The sequence below is a fragment of the Salvia hispanica genome, chromosome 2 (genome assembly GCF_023119035.1).
Source record: "Salvia hispanica cultivar TCC Black 2014 chromosome 2, UniMelb_Shisp_WGS_1.0, whole genome shotgun sequence".
Taxonomy (NCBI): domain Eukaryota; kingdom Viridiplantae; phylum Streptophyta; class Magnoliopsida; order Lamiales; family Lamiaceae; genus Salvia; species Salvia hispanica.
This window is the reverse complement of record NC_062966.1, coordinates 36,732,701-36,751,126: the sequence shown is the minus strand read 5'-3', so window position 1 is coordinate 36,751,126 and position 18,426 is coordinate 36,732,701. Positions and strand designations below refer to the sequence as shown.

The window sequence follows — 18,426 nt, the reverse complement described above, 5'->3', positions numbered from 1 at the left end:
CCTCGTCTCTCTTACTTTTTGTCTTTCAGTCTCTTACTTTATCTATTTTCTCTTCCCTATCTTAATATACTAATTTATCATCAAAATTCGTGTCGTCAATGAAACTATTATTCGTGGACGTAGAGAGTAGCTATTAATTGATTTATGTTTTTATTTTGTTATATACATAGATTTTCTCATAGCAAGATTAATTCATTCATCTTACTGTGTAGTAATGAATTCATTATAAACTCTAGGGATCAAATCACCAAAAATCCACTAATTATCGAGACTTTTTCAGTTCAATAGTTGAGATATAGTTATTCTCTCAATATAAAAAAAACAAAAACAAAGCAATCTATTGATTAAGTACAACACGCAATGGGAAACACTAACACTAGGATCTTCACCGATCTAAATCCAAGATATCCAAGATTATCACCTACACACTCAACTATAAATGGTGACACGAGTGAAGTTGAGAATGGGCCAGCTAGGTAAGTTGGGCCTCACACATATTTGGGCAGTGACATATAAAAAATAGCTGAACTCGATTATGGATAAGACCAATAACGCAAGTGCCAATACATAAATTTTTAAATAAAATAGCAAAAATAGTTTATTCATCAATCATCCAACATTTTGTCGACCTTCTAATTTCGAATAAGTACCTAATATGGGTTATGAAGTCCATCTTCTAAGTACGATCCCAATGGCGGAATACTTTGCTCGTTTCTGAAGAAATTTGAGGGGTCGAATTTAGTCTTCACACGAACCAATCTTTTAAAATTATTCTTAAAATATTTGAGCCCCCAAACACTAGCTTGATCGTAGCTCGTATTCCCAGCTTCATTGTTTCTTCCGATATCGAGATCTTTGTAGTTGAAGTAAGCCCCCCTCGGATTCCGGGTGACGTAGCGCGCCATGAAGCCGTAGAGCCGTCTGATCGCATCAAGGCGCGCTTGTGATTCTGATTCACTCCTCCAACCCATTTCGTATAGGATCATGAATATGTTCCCCTTCCGATGAGGAAACGGCGTTTCCTCATCGGAGAAGGTGTTCATAACTCCCCCGTAAGGACTAAACTGCAAGTCATACCCTTCTTCTTCTAGAAGAAACCTCCATAACTCTGTCAGGCCGCTCACTGGCATCGGAGAGCTCACGTAGTCGGATTTTCCTTTGTAGTAGCCGGCGCCGCCTACCGGCGTCCGGTCCAGCAAAACGTCCACCGTCCGATTCTCAATTCTCGCGAAGAAAACAGCTGATTCGATCCAGCTCATCTCGATGCAGTCTGATTTAATTAATCCGAGTTCGGGAAATTGCTCTTCCATTATTGCCAGAAGATCGTGGGTCCCACCGAGGTACAGCGCGGCAAACGATGCCACGACTGTACGGTTTCCTGTCTCTGGGCTGCGGCCCAGATCCAGGAAAAGTCTGATGAGAAGATTCTCGTCCATTTTGTGGGCGATGTATTGCCATTTGTGGACTAGCTCTGTCGCGTTTTCCTCCAACGTTCGTGTCACTCTGAAGACCGTGACGGTTTCCGGGACGGAGACTAGCGTCACGGTGAATTCTAGAACAATCCCGAAGCTGGTACCTCCGCCGCCTCTGATTGCCCAGAACAGATCCTCGCCCATGCTTTTCCGGTCCAGGGTTTCACCGTCGGCGTTGATGACCTTAGCGTCGACGATGTGGTCGAGGGAGAGGCCGTGCTTGCGGGCTATCATGCCGTAGCCGCCGCCGGTGAAGTGGCCGCCGACGCCGACGGTGGGGCAAGCGCCGGCGGGGAAAGCGAGAGTCCTGCTTTTGAGGGAGATTGTGTAGTAGAGCTGGCCGAGCGTTGCGCCGACCTCCACGCGGGCTGTTTTCGCCTTCTCGTCGACGTTTACTGCCCGGAAGTTTCTCATGTCGACGATTACGAAAGGCTCGGATGCGGAGGTGTGGGAAAGGCCTTCGTAGTCGTGGCCGCCGCTCTTGACTCTGATCTGGAGGCCGAGAAGCCGGGAGCAGCGGACTGCGGCCTGGATTTCCGACACGTGGAACGGCGTGACGATGAGGTCGGGTTTCACCGGCGAGGAGGAAGCTGGCCGGAGATTTTGTGCTAGTAAAAGAGATGCGTATGTTGCATTTTGAGGAGTGTAGATTATATCAGTTGCTGAATTTGAGAGTTGGAATTCATGGATTAAGCATTCGAGAAAATCGTGGTAGCCATGATTGATGGAAGAAGAAGCTCCGAAGAGGAAAAGGTTTGTCAATATTAAGAGAAGGAATTTAACACTATTTCGATCCATTTCTTAACTTGTGCTTTGACTGTTTGTTCATCTTCTATTTGAACATACGTCAATCTTCAATTATGTTATTAAGTGAAAAACGCACTAAAATATCTAAACTAATTCTACAGTCCTATTCAAATTGACTCATTTTTAAAAGATGAAACATTATAACTAATCATTTGTACCCTGTAGGCCACCACAAGAAAGGGCACAACATAATTTTTCAATTGGTCATCCAAATTAAAAACACTAGCATGTGTAAGTACCACAGCCACTACATTCAATAATATCCGTATTGGCAAGTGTTAAAAAATTGAAGTACTTTATTTCTAATTTTCTATACTATATAAAATTACTCCCGTTCCGGATAATTCGTCCCACTTTGACCGGGTATGAGTTTTAAAAAATGTAATGAAAGTGAATTAAAATTAGTGGAATGTGGGTCCTACTTTTATATATTAGTTTTATAATAAAATGTAAGTAGGAATTAGTTAGTGGAATATGAGGTCCACTGTCAAAAATGGTAAAAAGTGAAATAGGACAAATTATGTGGGACGGACCAAAATGAAAAAAATGGGACAAGTTATTCGGAAGAGTATTTATTAAATAATTTCAGAATTATATTGGACAGTTTTGAATATTAAATTGGTGGTTTCAAGTTAAATCTGAACTAGTAGTATCTCTTTTCTCAACAAAATGATGAAATATTGTAGGTGTTACATCTGATTTTATGATTTTTCTAAAGCCCATGACTATTTTATTGCTGCTGGAAATTAAATGCATCATCTCATCTCAACCATTTCAAAAACTGTGTGGAATCTACCTTGAGTATATGCAGGCAACTGTATACCCATTTTGGGACCATTTATCAACTTGCACATTTTCCATGTATTTTTTATAAGGGTGTCTCCACCGGCTGACGTCCCGGTAGGACATCGCCGACGTCCGACCGGACATCCGCCGTAGTGAGCGGGACGTCCGCCCACGCACGTCCCGAGTGCCCCTCCCATGGCCTCGTCCCTCGCGCGCACGTCCGACCGGACATCCGCCACAGTGGCGAAGGCCGGACATCCCGGTCGGACGTCCAAGATTTTTAATTTTTTTTTTTAATAAACTCTATAAATAGGGCTCCCCCAACTTCATTTCATTCACACCACTTGTGTTGACAAGTTTCTCTCTCTAAATCTACAAATTTCATTTCTACTACAATGGAGTACAATAGAAACTCCCCCACCACGAGCGGAGGAAACACACCCTCGATTCCCATCGGATCGGAGGGAAATTTTGCGGGGATGAATCCCCAAATGGCGGGGATGGCGGGGATGGGCGGTATGCCGGCGATGACTCCCCAAATGTTCTACAATATGTACACTTGGATGAGTCGAATGGGTCAGATGATGCCGGGGGCAGCGGGTATGCCGACAAATATGTCGGGGATGGGTGGGACGATGTCAGGGGCAGCCGGGGATGGGCGGTATGCCGCCAAATATGGCGGCGGGGGGATGGGGCCCGGATGATGCCGGGCGGTGGGGATGGGCCGTACGCGGCCAAATATGTCGGTGGGTGGGTCGATGGAGAGGCGGAGCTCGAGGACGCCTAGGGAATCTGTCTATCGGCCATATATAGATTTGTTGGCCGATGATTCCCCTACTGTTCCGGAGACTCAGTACGCCGGCATCGAGACTTTCTCTTTTGAGGATCTGGGGCTATCGTCGATCCGTGAGACTCCCGATGAGGCGGAGCCATTGCATGGGGCAGGAGCAAAGGCAAGGGCAAGGCCGGGGCGGGGGTAGGGGCAAGGGCAATGGCAAAGTCCCGAGCTCTTCCTCGCACACGGGGGCAGAGGAGGAGGAGGGGCGAGGATGAAACTGAGAGGAGGACGATCTGGTCCGTGTGGGAAAATGCCGCGCTTGCGAAGGCATGGATCGGTGTTGTCGAGGATCCCTATGTCGGGGCGAACCAGTATGTAGACCGAATGTGGCATCGCATTAGTGCCGCCTACTGCAACGTCAAAACCGTGCTGGGGCAAAGCTTCGCACACCCGAGCAATGCCGGAAACAGTGGCTTCGGGTTGAGGCCTAAGCTCGGTCGTTTTGCCGCCCTCTACCAAAACAACATGCGCATGGTAACCAGCAGGCATGTCTGAGGATGACGTGAAGAGAAAAACCTTGGCCTAGTACCCCAACAAAGAGTTGAACATCAAAGAGTTTGACCAGTGGGAGGCCTTTCTCGTGGTCAAGGATTCGCAAAAGTTTGCGATTGGTGTCGAATCGGGCTGGAAGCGGACGAAGATCAACTCTTCCAGGTGAGTACAGCAGCAGTGCTGGTTCGCACGAGCTCCCGAAGCCGAGGAAGTGGCCCTGCTACCACGAACAGACTCTCGTCGTCGTCGTCGCCCGATGGGGCAACAGGCTGCGCAGCGGATGGCGAGGGGAAGAGGCAGCGGGTCCTACGAGGTCGAATCGGAGTCCCCAGGAGGCCAGTGTTGAAAAGGCTGTGCAAGGATGTGGTCAACCAATGTCGGCGCGATTTAAGGATGCCACCCATTGATGATTATGGCGTTGAGATCGGGGGCGGGGACGTTGGAGGCGGCAGCGGCACGGGCGACGGGGACGAGGACGAGGAGGAGGAGTGAGAGCCGAGGGTATTATGTAATTTTATTTTTAAACTATATTTTTTTTAAAATTATGTAATTTTTTTTAATTATGTAATTTTTTTAATGTAATTTTTTTAATGAAGTTTTCGAATTTTCCCGTATTCCGTTTCGACGTATTAATTCCGTAAATTTTTAGTCCGTAAATTGAATAATTGTGGGAAGGGCTAGTGGAAGTCCTAGTGGGAAGTCCTAGTGCAGTGGGAAGGGCTAGTGATGTGGCAGTGGAATGGGAAGGGCTAGTGCTGACGTGGCAGACAGTTTTTGTGGAAAGGGCTAGTGGAAGTCCTAATGGGAGGGACGCCACCGGAGACACCCTAAGTTCGCAGTCATTAATACACAAGAACCACCGACACATTTAACACTTCAATTTCTTTTTCAGTATTGCTATAATGAAAGATGGAAAACATAGAAAAGAAATATGATACACCTTCTAATATTTTCTCAGTTAATAGAATATGTTGATTAGTATAAGGTGTCAAATGTAATGGCATTATCTCAACTAAATTAACCGTAAAATAAAAGGTTATAAGTATAATTATCTTTTATAATTGATGTTTTTTTAGTTTATAACTTCAATTTTGGAGATTTTATTTTTATACTACGTAGTACTACGTACCTGGACTTGACATGAAAGATTTAATTATAGCACGGAGAGAAAAAATCATTTTGAAAACAGATTCAGTTATAGCACAAACTAATTTAGTTTATTTTATAGCTTGAGCTTCCAAAAAAGTTTCAATTATAATCCAAACTTTTGGGAAATTGTTTAATTTTATAGTCAGCTATAACAACAATGTGAGTTTGCTTAGCTTCATTTGAATGATGCATGACAGCACAAAAATAATTTTTCAAAATTAAGGCTATACTAAGAGTTCTTTTCTCAGTATGGAGTATATAATAAATTGGGACAATTAAACAAAATAAATCAAAGTTAAAGCAATGAATAAAGAAAAAAAAACTAAAAGTTCATACTATATATAGAGAGAGAGATTTGATATGACGAGGGACACTTTATGAGCAGCACTTGAGCGCCCTTCTTCTAAAATATAAAAATCCAAATTTCAATTTTTTTTATATTTTTATACAATTCAAGTTGATTTGTCAGGTTCATTACTTCATTTATTGAAAAGTTTTATTCAATTCATTTTAATTTTTTTAAAAATCGATTTATTAATTGTTAAATTTGGACAAAATATTGATCGACAGCTAAATCTTCATCTCCTGCGGCAGACACATAATTAAATATTGTTGCGACCCACGATGAAGCCCTACTTGGTATGGTGGAATGGAACGGGGGAATGAAACGACATCTTACCTTCATTCCATTCCTTTACTTGATAATTTTTTTTCTTATGAATCACCATTCTATTTGGAATGACCATTCCATTCCACACGGGAATAGCAATTCCATCCATTTAGCTAAGGAATGACCATTGCATTCCATTTCATTTTCCCTTCTTCTTATTTTAAATTTTAATAAAATTATATAAATATTATATTTAAATTTAATATCATCTCAATTTCACACACCACCACCATACACACACATACTAACACATATGCACACAGACCACACCACCACCACCACACACATATGCGCACACACACTCTACCACCACACGACATATGCACACACGCAACACCACATATACATACACACCACCACACGTACACACACAACACCATATATACGTACACAAGAAAAATATTTGGCAAAAATATTGAATAATTTTTTTTGCTAGAATCAACATATTAATTATTCATATTACATTCCATTTCATTTCTATATTATTTGTAGTTATAAAAAATAGGAATGAAATCAGTCAAGAAATAACAATTTCATTCCCTGTATATTTCTTGTGCTTACCAAGCACAAGAATTGAATGGAATTGTCATTTTATTTTCATCTCCATTTCATTCCCTCCTCATTCCATTCTATCATACCAAGAAGCACCTAAAAGTCTTATTTTGCTATATTTGTCCGTCGCACAATAAATGTTACTCCCTCCGTCCCAGATAATTCGACCCAGTATTCCATTTCGGGCCGTCCCACATAATTTGTCCCACTTCACTTTTACCATTTTTGTAGTGGACCTCATATTCCACTAACTCATTCCTACTCACATTTTATTATAAAACTAATACTTTAAAAGTAGGACCCACATCCCACCAACTTTTTCAACTCACTTTCCATTAGATTTCTTAAAACCCGTGCCGGGTCAAAGTGTCCCAAATTATCTGGGACGGAGGGAGTATATTTTACTTTTTACCACAATAAAAGTCCTCATTCCACCAACTTATTTTACTCACTTTTTTTTTTATAGTAAAAGTGGCAAAGGCTAGTAACAAACAAACTAACGATGATATGAAATACCTAACCTATTATGAAGCAACCAATCATTGACATAAAGGTTGTGTCTCAAGAGCATGAACACCTCTCTGAAAACTATAAGCAAAATATGACAAAAAGCGGCAGAATAATTCCCTTCTCTATGTACATGATGAATCGTTACTGTATAAATGACTCATATTACATTAACTTATTCAATTCAATTTTTTTTTATATTACTTAAAATTCATATCTAAACCAAATAGAAATTCAATTATGAGATGTAGTCCATAAAATATATGTTAACTACATTCCCAATTCCTAATTGAGTGATGCTAAATAACCACATTATGGTTAACCACACAAGGATATATTAATAAATTTAAGTATTAATTATATATTAAAATATTAATTGTAGTTAGTGAATTAATTAAAATGACTTTATCAACCTTCAACCTAATTTTCGTTTTTTAACCAGAATCTCTCTCTTGCTTTTTCGAATTAGAATTGAAATTATGCATTAATTGCACTTATATTTCCAGTAAAAATTTAATGCACAAATCTTAAAGTTAACCACAATATTACTACTGCTGTTAATGGATGAACTTACTACATGAGTGCATTAATTTTGATTGTATACACGTTAATTTGCAACAATGTCATTGCAATCCCCTAAAAAATGAGAATTATTGCCTGTTCATTTTAGGACTAATAGTAATTATAATTGATATTCCAATTATTTTACTTGATATTCAAATTTCGTGAATAACTCATTGATTAAATGAGCAAGATGGTAAGAAATTATTAATATATGTATTGATAGCATAAAAAATTACTAATATGTTTTGGATTGTATTGATAAACAACTAAATGTATGCAATTTGTACGAGTGTATATTTGGTTTGTATAATTTGCATAATTTGATTAAGTCTACAAAGTTGATAATTTCTTAAGATGTGGTTGGTGTTTGTTTTGTATATAGTAATTTTGTTATTAGGAAATTTTTTAGCATATAAGAGGATGGATGAGAATAAATTACAAATTGATTTATTTAGATTCTAATAGTATTAGATTTTTATGCACTTTCTAAAAAAATATTTAATTAAATACAAACATCATTATAATTTCTTTAATAAATTAAAAGGTTGGATGAGAATAAATAATTTATTATATCTTAAGTATATTAAAAATGTATTTAATTAAATAATAATCATTAATATTTCTATAATAAATTAAAAGGTTAATAAGAATAAATAGCTAAGTTGATTTTTATTTTATTTTTTGCAATATTAGATCACGATCAAGACTAAGTCATTAGTGTTTCTGGATGAGAAAATTTACTGTTTGATCTATTTATTTTTTGTGATATTGAACTAAGTTAAATTAAAAATTTATTAAAAAAATAATAATGTCATTTAATCAAATCACTAATTGATTTATCTGGTTTGCAACATTAGATTTCAATCAAGACTTATGTCATAGTATTTCTCGTACTAACCAAATAGTCGGATGAGAATTATTCACTAATTGGACTTTATATTTGTAACATTATATCACAATTAAGACTAATGTCATAATTGGATTAGTATTTAATTTGAATTGAACTATATAATCGAATATTTGATTCAATTAAACAATTGAGTTTAATTTAAATTCAACATGGCTTAAATTTAATTGAACAACTAAGTTGGACTCTAGATTTAATTTAACTTAGATTGATCTTAAATTCAGTAAAATTATTGAAATATTATGATTTTTTGTTTATAATTCAATTGATCTATCTTAAACACAATAAAAATAAATATAATCCTATTAACTAAAAATAAAATAATAATTTCGTAACAATTTGAAAAAATATAAAAAATTTAATTTAAATATTTGAATATTAGCTTAAAAACATGAAACATAATTAAATAAAATATATGAGAATCATAGTAAAAAAAAATTAAGAGCAAATATCATTTGCACTCAACTATGATATTATTAAATAATTATTGAAATCGTAAAATATAAAATCGATCACATATATTTATACTTAACTTTAAGTATATCAGCCAACTAATTGGTGGTGATTGACTCAATATCCTTGTTTACTTGACATATTAACCAAAAAATGCTAAACATATTAAATTATAGATATGATAACCTTAAAATAATTAAATTACAAATAGTCATTACTCATTCATATTCAATTATTTTATTATTAAATATTATAGTTCTTAAAATTGTACATTATAAAATCAACAAGATTCGTATATATACTTAACGCATTAGTATTATTATCCACTAATCGACAATAATTCAAACTATTTGCTTTTGTACTCGACATCTTGAATTATTACGAAAGATAATTAGATTAGATATATGATAGTTGAAAAATTATTGTTAATAGTCATTTGCGTTCAACTGTTTTATTATTAAATTGTTCTTAAAATTATAAATTATAAAGTCAATGTCCTCTATATACCTTTAAGTTATTAATATTATTATTATTATTCAACTAATTGATTATAACTATTATTTAGTAACTTTTTGTTACTCAACATATTGATTTAAAATCGAATAATATAATTAAATTAGATATATATCAATTAAAAATAATAAACTGAAAATAGTTATTTACATTCAATTATTTTATTGGTACTAAATCATTTTAAAAATTATAATTTATAAAATCAACCACATTTATATATAGTTAAGTTATTAGTAACATCTTCCAGCTATATGATTTTTATTAAAGGATTTCATTGTTTACTTAAAAATCACAAATCATAATTAATTGGATTATGATAGTAAAAAATTTTGTGAAAATAATCATTTGTATCCAACTATTTAATTATTAAGTAATTTTAAAAATTATTAACATAAAATTGACCACTTGTATATATACTTAAGGAAGATGCAATAATTAATAGTATTTCCTTACTATAAACATACTCATCATTAAAAAATTATAATTAAAAAAAATATATTCACATATCTATTTTTTGATATTTAATGAAAAAGAAACAAATTAAAGAAAAAAAAGAAATAATACAATAAATAAATAACACAAAAATTAAAAAATTACATAAAATAAAAAATACTTAATCATTATGACTATATTATCTTATTATGTAGTAATTCACATTGCAATAAAGAAAATGCCTAATTATTTTTATTTTTCATATGTTAAGCTAAAGGATTTTATTGTTCCTACATTGATGATTTATACCTCATGAAAATTTAGTTTAAAATATATATACCAAGTTGTATAAATTTTTTAATAACGAAATTCTATAATAATTTCATTATATAAGTGTTAATTAATACTATTATTATAACTAATTCATAATCTAATTCAATTATTTTCCTAATATGCTAGTGTTAAAAACTATCCAAAATTATAGACTACCGATACACTAGCTTGTCATAAAATTATATTTTGATTATAAAATTAAATTAAAGGATATTATGTAAATTTATTTTTTCACTAGGAATAATATTGGTTTGTAACTATTTGTGGGGGAGAAGGAACTAGGAAAGAGGGATATACGAAACAATGAAATGAGAGAGAGAGAGAGATATTATGGGTGGTTGTGGGTAGGTGTTGCAATTTGTGGGGAGACAAAAACAGAATCACAATGCAGTGGGAGAGGGAAAAAACAAAATAATTAGGCGCCATTTAAGGGTGAGGGAAAGAAGGGGCGGCAATTTTACAATAAGGGTGTGTTTGGTCATATAAAGTCATTTAGCTGATTTTAGAGGGCCATTTCTCTACATTTGGTTTGTCATAAAATAAAATTGGCTGGCTCGCCTAATTGATGAAGGCCCAAGCAATAAATGCTGAAATGCACACTTTTCATATCAGCACCTACCCCCTCCGATACCTAAATTGGTTTTGAACAGTGGTCCATTTAGTAAAATAATTTACCTTTATACCCTCATTTCTCACAAGGTTTCACTCACGCTTAGAAGTGCCCACGGTTTAGGAACCGGCGGTTACAGTTCGCGGTTACGGTTCCGATTCCAAAATCGCCGGTTTCGGTTTCGGTTCCGAACCGGCGGTTTTCCGGTGGTTTTTTTACGATTTTCACGGTTCCGAACCGTCGGTTTTTTTGCGGTTCCGGCTTGATTTTACGGTTTTTTGCGGTTCCGGTTTGGAACCGTCCGGAACCGACGGTTCCGGCACGGTTTCGATTCGAAATTTTTTGAACCTGAACCGAACCACGGTTCAAAAATCGATGGTTACGGTTCGGAACCGTAACCGACGGTTACGGTTTCGGTTTTAACCGCCGGTTCGATAAACCTTGGGCAGGTCTACTAACGCTGCACTCTAATTTAATGGGTAATTAAGTCATTTTAATTTCCCACTAAGTTATTGCTGCCAAACCAAACACAAAATTGGCAGCATCATGAAATTCAAATTTACAAACCAAACAATAATTATATATGAGACTGCTCCAGTAAAGCATACATTTTTCGGAAGCCATACCTTTTCAAGAGCAACACAATAAGGCAAACCAAATCAACCCTAAAGGATAGAAAAGTAATTTAAGTTGCTATTGAACCAGAAATGATAAATAAAGAGGTTTTTTTTCTATTAAATCAGTTTATACTTGTCTATAACGTGGTTGTCTAGCTTTTCACTTCTCAATTTTGGGTGCAATAATGTTCGCCTGTTTCGAAAACTTCCTTTTTTTGTGAGGCCTGACAAGGGCCAGAGTCCATACCAATTGAAAACATGGCAAATGAGTTGTACTCCATTTGGCAAGAACTGGGCCAATTCATGAAAGCGAAGAATTAAATCACATGCTTTATCTTTTTAAAATTCATGGAGGACAAAAGTATTCCCATTGTCTTTTACTCTTGTATTAGAAATGAAACGTTTTTCTTTTTGGTATGTTCCATTAAAAATAAAACATTTTTGAAAATAGAAACAATACTCTCTCTACTTTTTCTTTTTTCTTACTTTACTCTCTCTTTATTAACTCACAAAACAACACTACATAAAATCCTGTGCCGAAAAGCAAATGTTGCATATTTAATGGGACGAATGGAGTATTAATTATTTCCTCCGTCCTATTTAAGATGACATTTTTTCTTTTTTGTTTGTCCCAACTAAGATGACACATTTTTTTTATGAGAACTTTCTCTCTTTAATTAATATATCCAACCACTTTTTCTCACTCCTATTAAAATATTCATGTTTCTTTCTATCTCTATTTTAATATTTACACCTACCTTTTCTCTCTTCAATTAAACACATTAATCAATAACTCCTAAAATGTCGTGTCGACCAAGAAATATTTCATCTTAGCTGGAATAGAGGGAGTAATTCCTTCATCCTGAAAATTTGTCACTTATTTCTATTTTTGTCGGTTTCTATAAGTTTATCACTTGGCAAGAACAAAGCATGTGGAGGTAGATAGACACTTCATCAAGGAGAAGATTGAAGCTGGCATTGTTGAGCTGCCGTTTGTGCGCTCGGAAGATCAGTTGGCTGATATATTGACTAAAGTAGTTTGTTCAAGAAGCTTCAAAGGAGTTCTTTGCAGAGTTCTTTGCAAATTGAATATCGGCGATCCCACTACTCAATTTGAGGGGAATGTTAAAGAAGGAAGAAATCAATTAGTCAAGAAATCAGTAATTTCCTAAATCAGGGACTGTGGCAATATTCTGTAGAGTGATTTATTTACATTTATTCGTTACCATATAAATAATGTAAAAACCCTATTTAAAGGGGACCCCAAATATCTCTTCTTCTTCTTAACACAAACGTCGTCGTATTGTTACACATTTATTTTTTGTAAAAAAAAACAAGTTAGCATCCGCCTGTTATTCTTTGACTCTGACTCACCCACTTCATGAAATTAATGGGTTTATTTGTTTAACATTTTTTGGAACAATGGAGCTATTGATTTTCCCAAGTCACATCCACAACGGAGACAGAGAATCAAAAAACTTAAAAAAAAAAATCTTTATTTTCATAAGTGAGATAGCTTAGTTGGTTTATGGCAGTGCTTGATACTATATCATTTTTATCCTCCATCACAAGTGTGGAGAAAACCTTCTGCATAAGTCGGGGAGGTCTAGGGATCAAATTTCACCGTTCCCCTGTTCTGTAACGATATACTCATATAAGATAATGCTAATAATAACTAGATATGTTATTCTTTATAATCTAGTTTACCATACATACTGAAATTATGGCAGTAGTTAATGCAATTATACTAATTAGTATAGTAAGTACTAGTATTTAAATTTTCACCGATCGGCGGAATGCTCTGTTCGTTCTTGAAGAAATTTTTCGGATCAACCATAGTCTTAACCCAAACGAGACGATCGAAATTGTTCTTGAAATATCTCTTCCCCCAAACACTAGCTTGTTCATAACTCGTCTCTCCATGAAAGTTATTCACTCCAATGTCGAGATCTCTGTAGTTGACATACGCTGCCCTCGGATTCCTCGAAACGAAAGGAGTCAAGTATTTGTCAACCCTCCTACTCCACTCTACATACTTCTCCGATTCTCGATTTTCGCCTTCTTCCCAGAACGTCGCTTGCAACATTATGTACAAGTTACCAGCTCTGTGAGGAAAAGGAGTGGCGGAGTCGGAGATCTCTGCCATTCTTCCACCGAAAGGACTCATCAGTATGATTGCCTCTTCAGCTTCATCTTCGTAAAACAGTCTCCATAGCCCTTCAAGCCCGTATTCAGGAACGGCTTCCTGCACAAAGTTTGATTTTCCTTCAAAGGGTCTTCTGGTGTTAGGCACAGTTCTGTTTAGTAAAACTTGTGGAGGAGTTTCAATGGGAAAACCAGCTTCAAACACCATTGCTTGTATCCAGCTCACTTCCGCGCAGTCTTCTCTCACTAACCCTAACTCAGGGAAACTCTTTTTCATGATGGAGAGCAACCTTTCGATCCCGCCAAGAAACAACGAGTGAAAAGTAGCATTAATCGTCGTTTTCGGGCTGGAATTCGTTCTGCTTAACATGACTGCGATGAACAAATCTTTGTCCAAATTCGGAGCTATGTATTGCCAGCAGTGGACGAGTTGAGTCGCGTTCTGTTCTAGTGTCCTGCCAGTTCTAAAAACAGTGACTGTTTCTGGAACATCGACCAGTTGTACCTTCCAGGCAGTGATCACACCGAAGCTGGCGCCTCCACCACCTCTGATGGCCCAGAACAGATCCTCGCCCATTGATTTTCTATTGAGAATTCTGCCACTAGCGTCGATTATTCTTGCATCGATGACGTTGTCTGCAGCCAGGCCGTGTTTTCTCATCATTCTGCCATAGCCTCCTCCGCTTATGAACCCTCCAAGGCCATTGGTTGGGCATATGCCGGCAGGAAACCCTAGAACCGGACTTGTCTCCGCGATCGTGTAATATAACAAACCAATGGTTGCGCCTACTCCGGCCCAGGCCGTTTTCCTGACAACATCAATTGTTATTTCACTGAGATTGATCAAATCAATGAGCACGAACGGGACTTGTTGTAGTGCTCTATAAGATAGTCCCTCGAAGTCATGGCCTCCGCTCCGAGTTCTGATCTGCAGGCCGGTGTCTCTGGCGCAGCGAACTAGAGGCGGGATCTGTGATTTGTGTTGCGGAGTGATTATTACTAGTGGTGATGAAGTAGGATCCGAGGTGAACCTCGGATTCTGGATGGTGAATTGGAGGATGTAGGAATAGGAAGAGTTGATTGGGGTGTAGATGTTGTTGGAAATGGAAGAGTAGTTGTTGAATTCTTTGGATAGACATTCAAGAAAATTACTATGTGCATAAGATGATTGTTGTGAACATGAAATTGTGGTGAGAAGAATCAAAGTAAGACTGAAAATGCTTATTGGAGTGATCATAGTTGAGAAATGATTTGTTTGTGGAAGGAAGCTAGCGTTCAAGTTCTATTTAACAAGAGGAACTTTCATGCTAGAGTTTTCAATGAAATCAAGAAGTTTGAAACATGTTAATTTCTGGAAATTATCGGTTACTTAGTCTATACTTGCATGAGTTCATTTCACCAATTTAGTGAAACCGATGTAATACAATTTTAATCAAGGGTTGTGCTAATATAATAAGACGATTGTGATTAATGCATAGATAAAAATTAATTTTAAGATAAGAAATAGAATAAAAATAGAGGATGCCAGCCAGTAAATATTACTCCCTCCGTTCCATAGTAATGAAGACGTTTCTTTTCGGCACGGAGATTAAGAAAAATTGTGTTAGGTGAGTTAAGTAGGGAGAATAAAGTGGAAAATGAAAAAGGTAGAGAGATGAAGAGAGAAAAAAGTAAAAGAGAGTAAAGTAGATATGGAAAAATGTGTTGAATTTTATTAAAAAGAGAAATGACTCTATTACTATGAAACGTACCAAAATGCCAAAAAGACTGTATTACTATGGAACGGAGGGAGTACTCTTTAAATGAAGACAATGAAGACAAGAGTTGATGGAATATGAATCTAACTTTAATATATTAATTTTATAATAAAATATTAATGAGATGAGAATGTAAATATAAAGAATTAGTCTCAATTTTTTCATATTCCATCTTCAATCTTGTCCTTCCTGCGTCCCTGAAAATTTATCACATATTTCCTTTTTTGTCCGTCCTTAAAAATTTATCACCTTTCACTTTTACCATTTTTGGTAATGGACCCCACATTTCACTAACTCATTCTCGCTCACATTTTATTTTAAAACTAATATATAAAATTGGGACCCACATGCCACTAACTTTTTCAACCCACTTTCTATTATATTTCTTAAAACTCATACCGGGTCAAATGGTGACGAATTTTGGGGTTCGGAGGAAATACTAATTATCAAATGCAATAATGCATCAATGCTTTGACTACGTAAGTGTATGCCACTTGCGGTGCAATTCAAGCGCCCTCCTCAACCAATCAAATTGGCGTGTGTTGCACAAGTGATTGCAGTGCGCCAGGGCTAAATTCAGTATTTAAAGCTAAATTATAGCCGTTTAAGTAATTAAAGAAAAAGAGCAACTGGATTAATTTTAAACTTTTAATCATATTCAGCAAAATTATTTAATGTAGTAAGTAAAATAAATAAATACTTATGTAAATTTATTTTATTGTACTACTATTAGCTAATTTTAGAAATTGAAATAAATCACTTGTATTACCGATTGCCAGACTTACATAAATAAATCCCTTTGTTACACAACAGAATGACAGATTGTCATGAAATTGTTTTGACAAGCATATTTCCACTACCAAATTGGAGAAGCGCAATCATATACAAACGGCACCGTATGAGAGTTTTTTATTTAAGACGACATGAAATTTGCATACATGTGTGTCATGTCATATTATGGCTTCATCCAACAACATTTCAAACTCAATGTTAGTGAAATGGCGGAATACTTTGCTCGTTCCTGAAGAAATTATTCGGATCAACCGCGGTTTTAACCCTAACGAGACGATTGAAATTGTTCTTGAAATATTTCTTTCCCCAAACACTGGCTTGCGCATAGCTCGTCTTCCCTTGAACGTTGTTGACTCCGAGGTCGAGATCTCTAGCATTTATATACGCCTCCCTCGGATTTCTTGAAACATAAGGAGTCAAGTAACTCTCGAGCCTTCTGATCCAGCTTATGTACTTGCCCGAATCTCGATTCTCGTCTTCTCTCCAGTTCGCCATCTGCAGGATCTCATACAAGTTGCCAGCTCTATGAGGAAACGGAATGTCAGAGTCAGAAATCTCCGCCATTCTTCCTCCATACGGAACCATCTCGAGGCGAGCTTGAGCGCCTTCTGGCTCGAGCAACAGCCTCCATACGCCTTCGAATCCGGATTCAGGAATTGGTGCTTGCACAAAATCTGACTTGGCTTTGAAGTATCCTTTGTAGATATTAGTTCTGTTGAGAGGAACTTGTGTCCAAGTTTCAATAGGATAACCGGCTCCGATGGACAATACCGCCTTTATCCAGCTCGTTTCAGTGCAGTCTTCTCTCACTAACCCTAGCTCAGGGAAGCTTGTTTTCATGATCAAGAGCAATCTCTCGATTCCTCCAAGAAACAATGAGTAGAATGAAACCCTAACTGTGGAACCCTGCCTTGTTACGACGAGGCCGATGAGCAAATCTCTGCTCACTTCTGGAGCAATGTATTGCCAGCGATGGACTAGTTGTGTCGCATTCTGTTCTAATGTTCTACTGACTTGGAAAACAGTGACAGTTTCTGGAACATCCACCAGTTGCACCTTCCAAGCAGTGATCACGCCAAAACTGGCGCCTCCGCCGCCTGTGATGGCCCAGAACAGATCTTCTCCCATTGATTTCCTGTTGAGGATTCTACCGTTCACGTCAACTATTCTTGCATCGATGATGTTATCTGCAGCGAGCCCGTATTTTCTCAGCATTAGACCGACGCCACCGCCGCTTATTTGCCCGCCGAGGCCAACGGTAGCACAGTTCCCACTAGGAAACCCTAGAACTGGGCTTTTCTCGGCGATCCTGTAATATAAAGAACCGATGGTTGCACCGGCGCCAACCCACGCAGTTTTTGTTGCGACATCAACTCTGGTATCACTGAGTTTGAACAAATCAATGATCACGAAGGGGACTGGTGATACGTATGACAGTCCCTCGAAGTCATGGCCGCCGCTTCGAGTTCTGATCCGTATGTCAGTCTTTTTGGCACAGTATATAACTGGCGGGATTTGGGATTCGTGCTGTGGTGTGATGATCACTTGCGGTTTTGGAGTAGAATCTGATGCAAATCTCAGATTGTGGATGGAGAAGTTCAAGATTGATGAGTAAGAAGAGTTGATTTGGGTGTGAACTTTGTTGGAAATGGAAGAGTAGTCGGTGAATTGTTTGGACAAACATCCAAGAAAATTTTCAGTAGATGATGAAGCTTGTGAGAATGAGGTGATCGTAACAAGAATGAATGTAGTAGTAAAAATAGTCTGAGATTTCATGTTATCAAGAATTGTGTAGTAAAATAAATTAGCATAGCACACTTCTTATAATGGATTCCGAAAAATTGGTAAGTAAAATTCCGAATATCCACATGTCGATTTTCTTTATTTAGTAAGAAAATTGTCTCTTCTATCATAATTAAAATGTCAAAATTGTCTCTTCAATCATTATTAAAAAAGTATTCTCTTCTTTCATTAATTAAAATGTTTAACTAATAAACCCGTCTTTTCATTATAGGTGACTTATATTCTAT

At 36.8% G+C, this 18,426-nt stretch overlaps 3 protein-coding genes across 3 annotated transcripts; all 3 read right to left on the bottom strand.

Moving 5' to 3' along the window:
• Window positions 1–520: 520 nt before the first annotated feature.
• LOC125204419 (berberine bridge enzyme-like 18) lies at window positions 521–2,313 on the bottom strand. The gene has a single exon (XM_048103079.1). The coding sequence runs from the start codon at window positions 2,268–2,270 to the stop codon at window positions 651–653; it is 1,620 nt and encodes a 539-aa protein (XP_047959036.1). The 5' UTR covers window positions 2,271–2,313; the 3' UTR covers window positions 521–650.
• A 10,857-nt stretch (window positions 2,314–13,170) lies between these two features.
• LOC125208616 (berberine bridge enzyme-like 18) lies at window positions 13,171–15,084 on the bottom strand. The gene has a single exon (XM_048108269.1). The coding sequence runs from the start codon at window positions 15,082–15,084 to the stop codon at window positions 13,450–13,452; it is 1,635 nt and encodes a 544-aa protein (XP_047964226.1). The 3' UTR covers window positions 13,171–13,449.
• Window positions 15,085–16,492: 1,408 nt separating this feature from the next.
• On the bottom strand, window positions 16,493–18,172 carry LOC125208632 (berberine bridge enzyme-like 18). The gene has a single exon (XM_048108284.1). The coding sequence runs from the start codon at window positions 18,170–18,172 to the stop codon at window positions 16,595–16,597; it is 1,578 nt and encodes a 525-aa protein (XP_047964241.1). The 3' UTR covers window positions 16,493–16,594.
• Between the last annotated feature and the right edge of the window lie 254 nt (window positions 18,173–18,426).

What these genes read in the sequence shown, in the direction of transcription:
- LOC125204419 (XM_048103079.1), bottom strand. Translation starts at nt 2,270, where the DNA reads ATGGATCGAAATAGTGTTAAATTCCTTCTCTTAATATTGACAAACCTT.
- LOC125208616 (XM_048108269.1), bottom strand. Translation starts at nt 15,084, where the DNA reads ATGATCACTCCAATAAGCATTTTCAGTCTTACTTTGATTCTTCTCACC.
- LOC125208632 (XM_048108284.1), bottom strand. Translation starts at nt 18,172, where the DNA reads ATGAAATCTCAGACTATTTTTACTACTACATTCATTCTTGTTACGATC.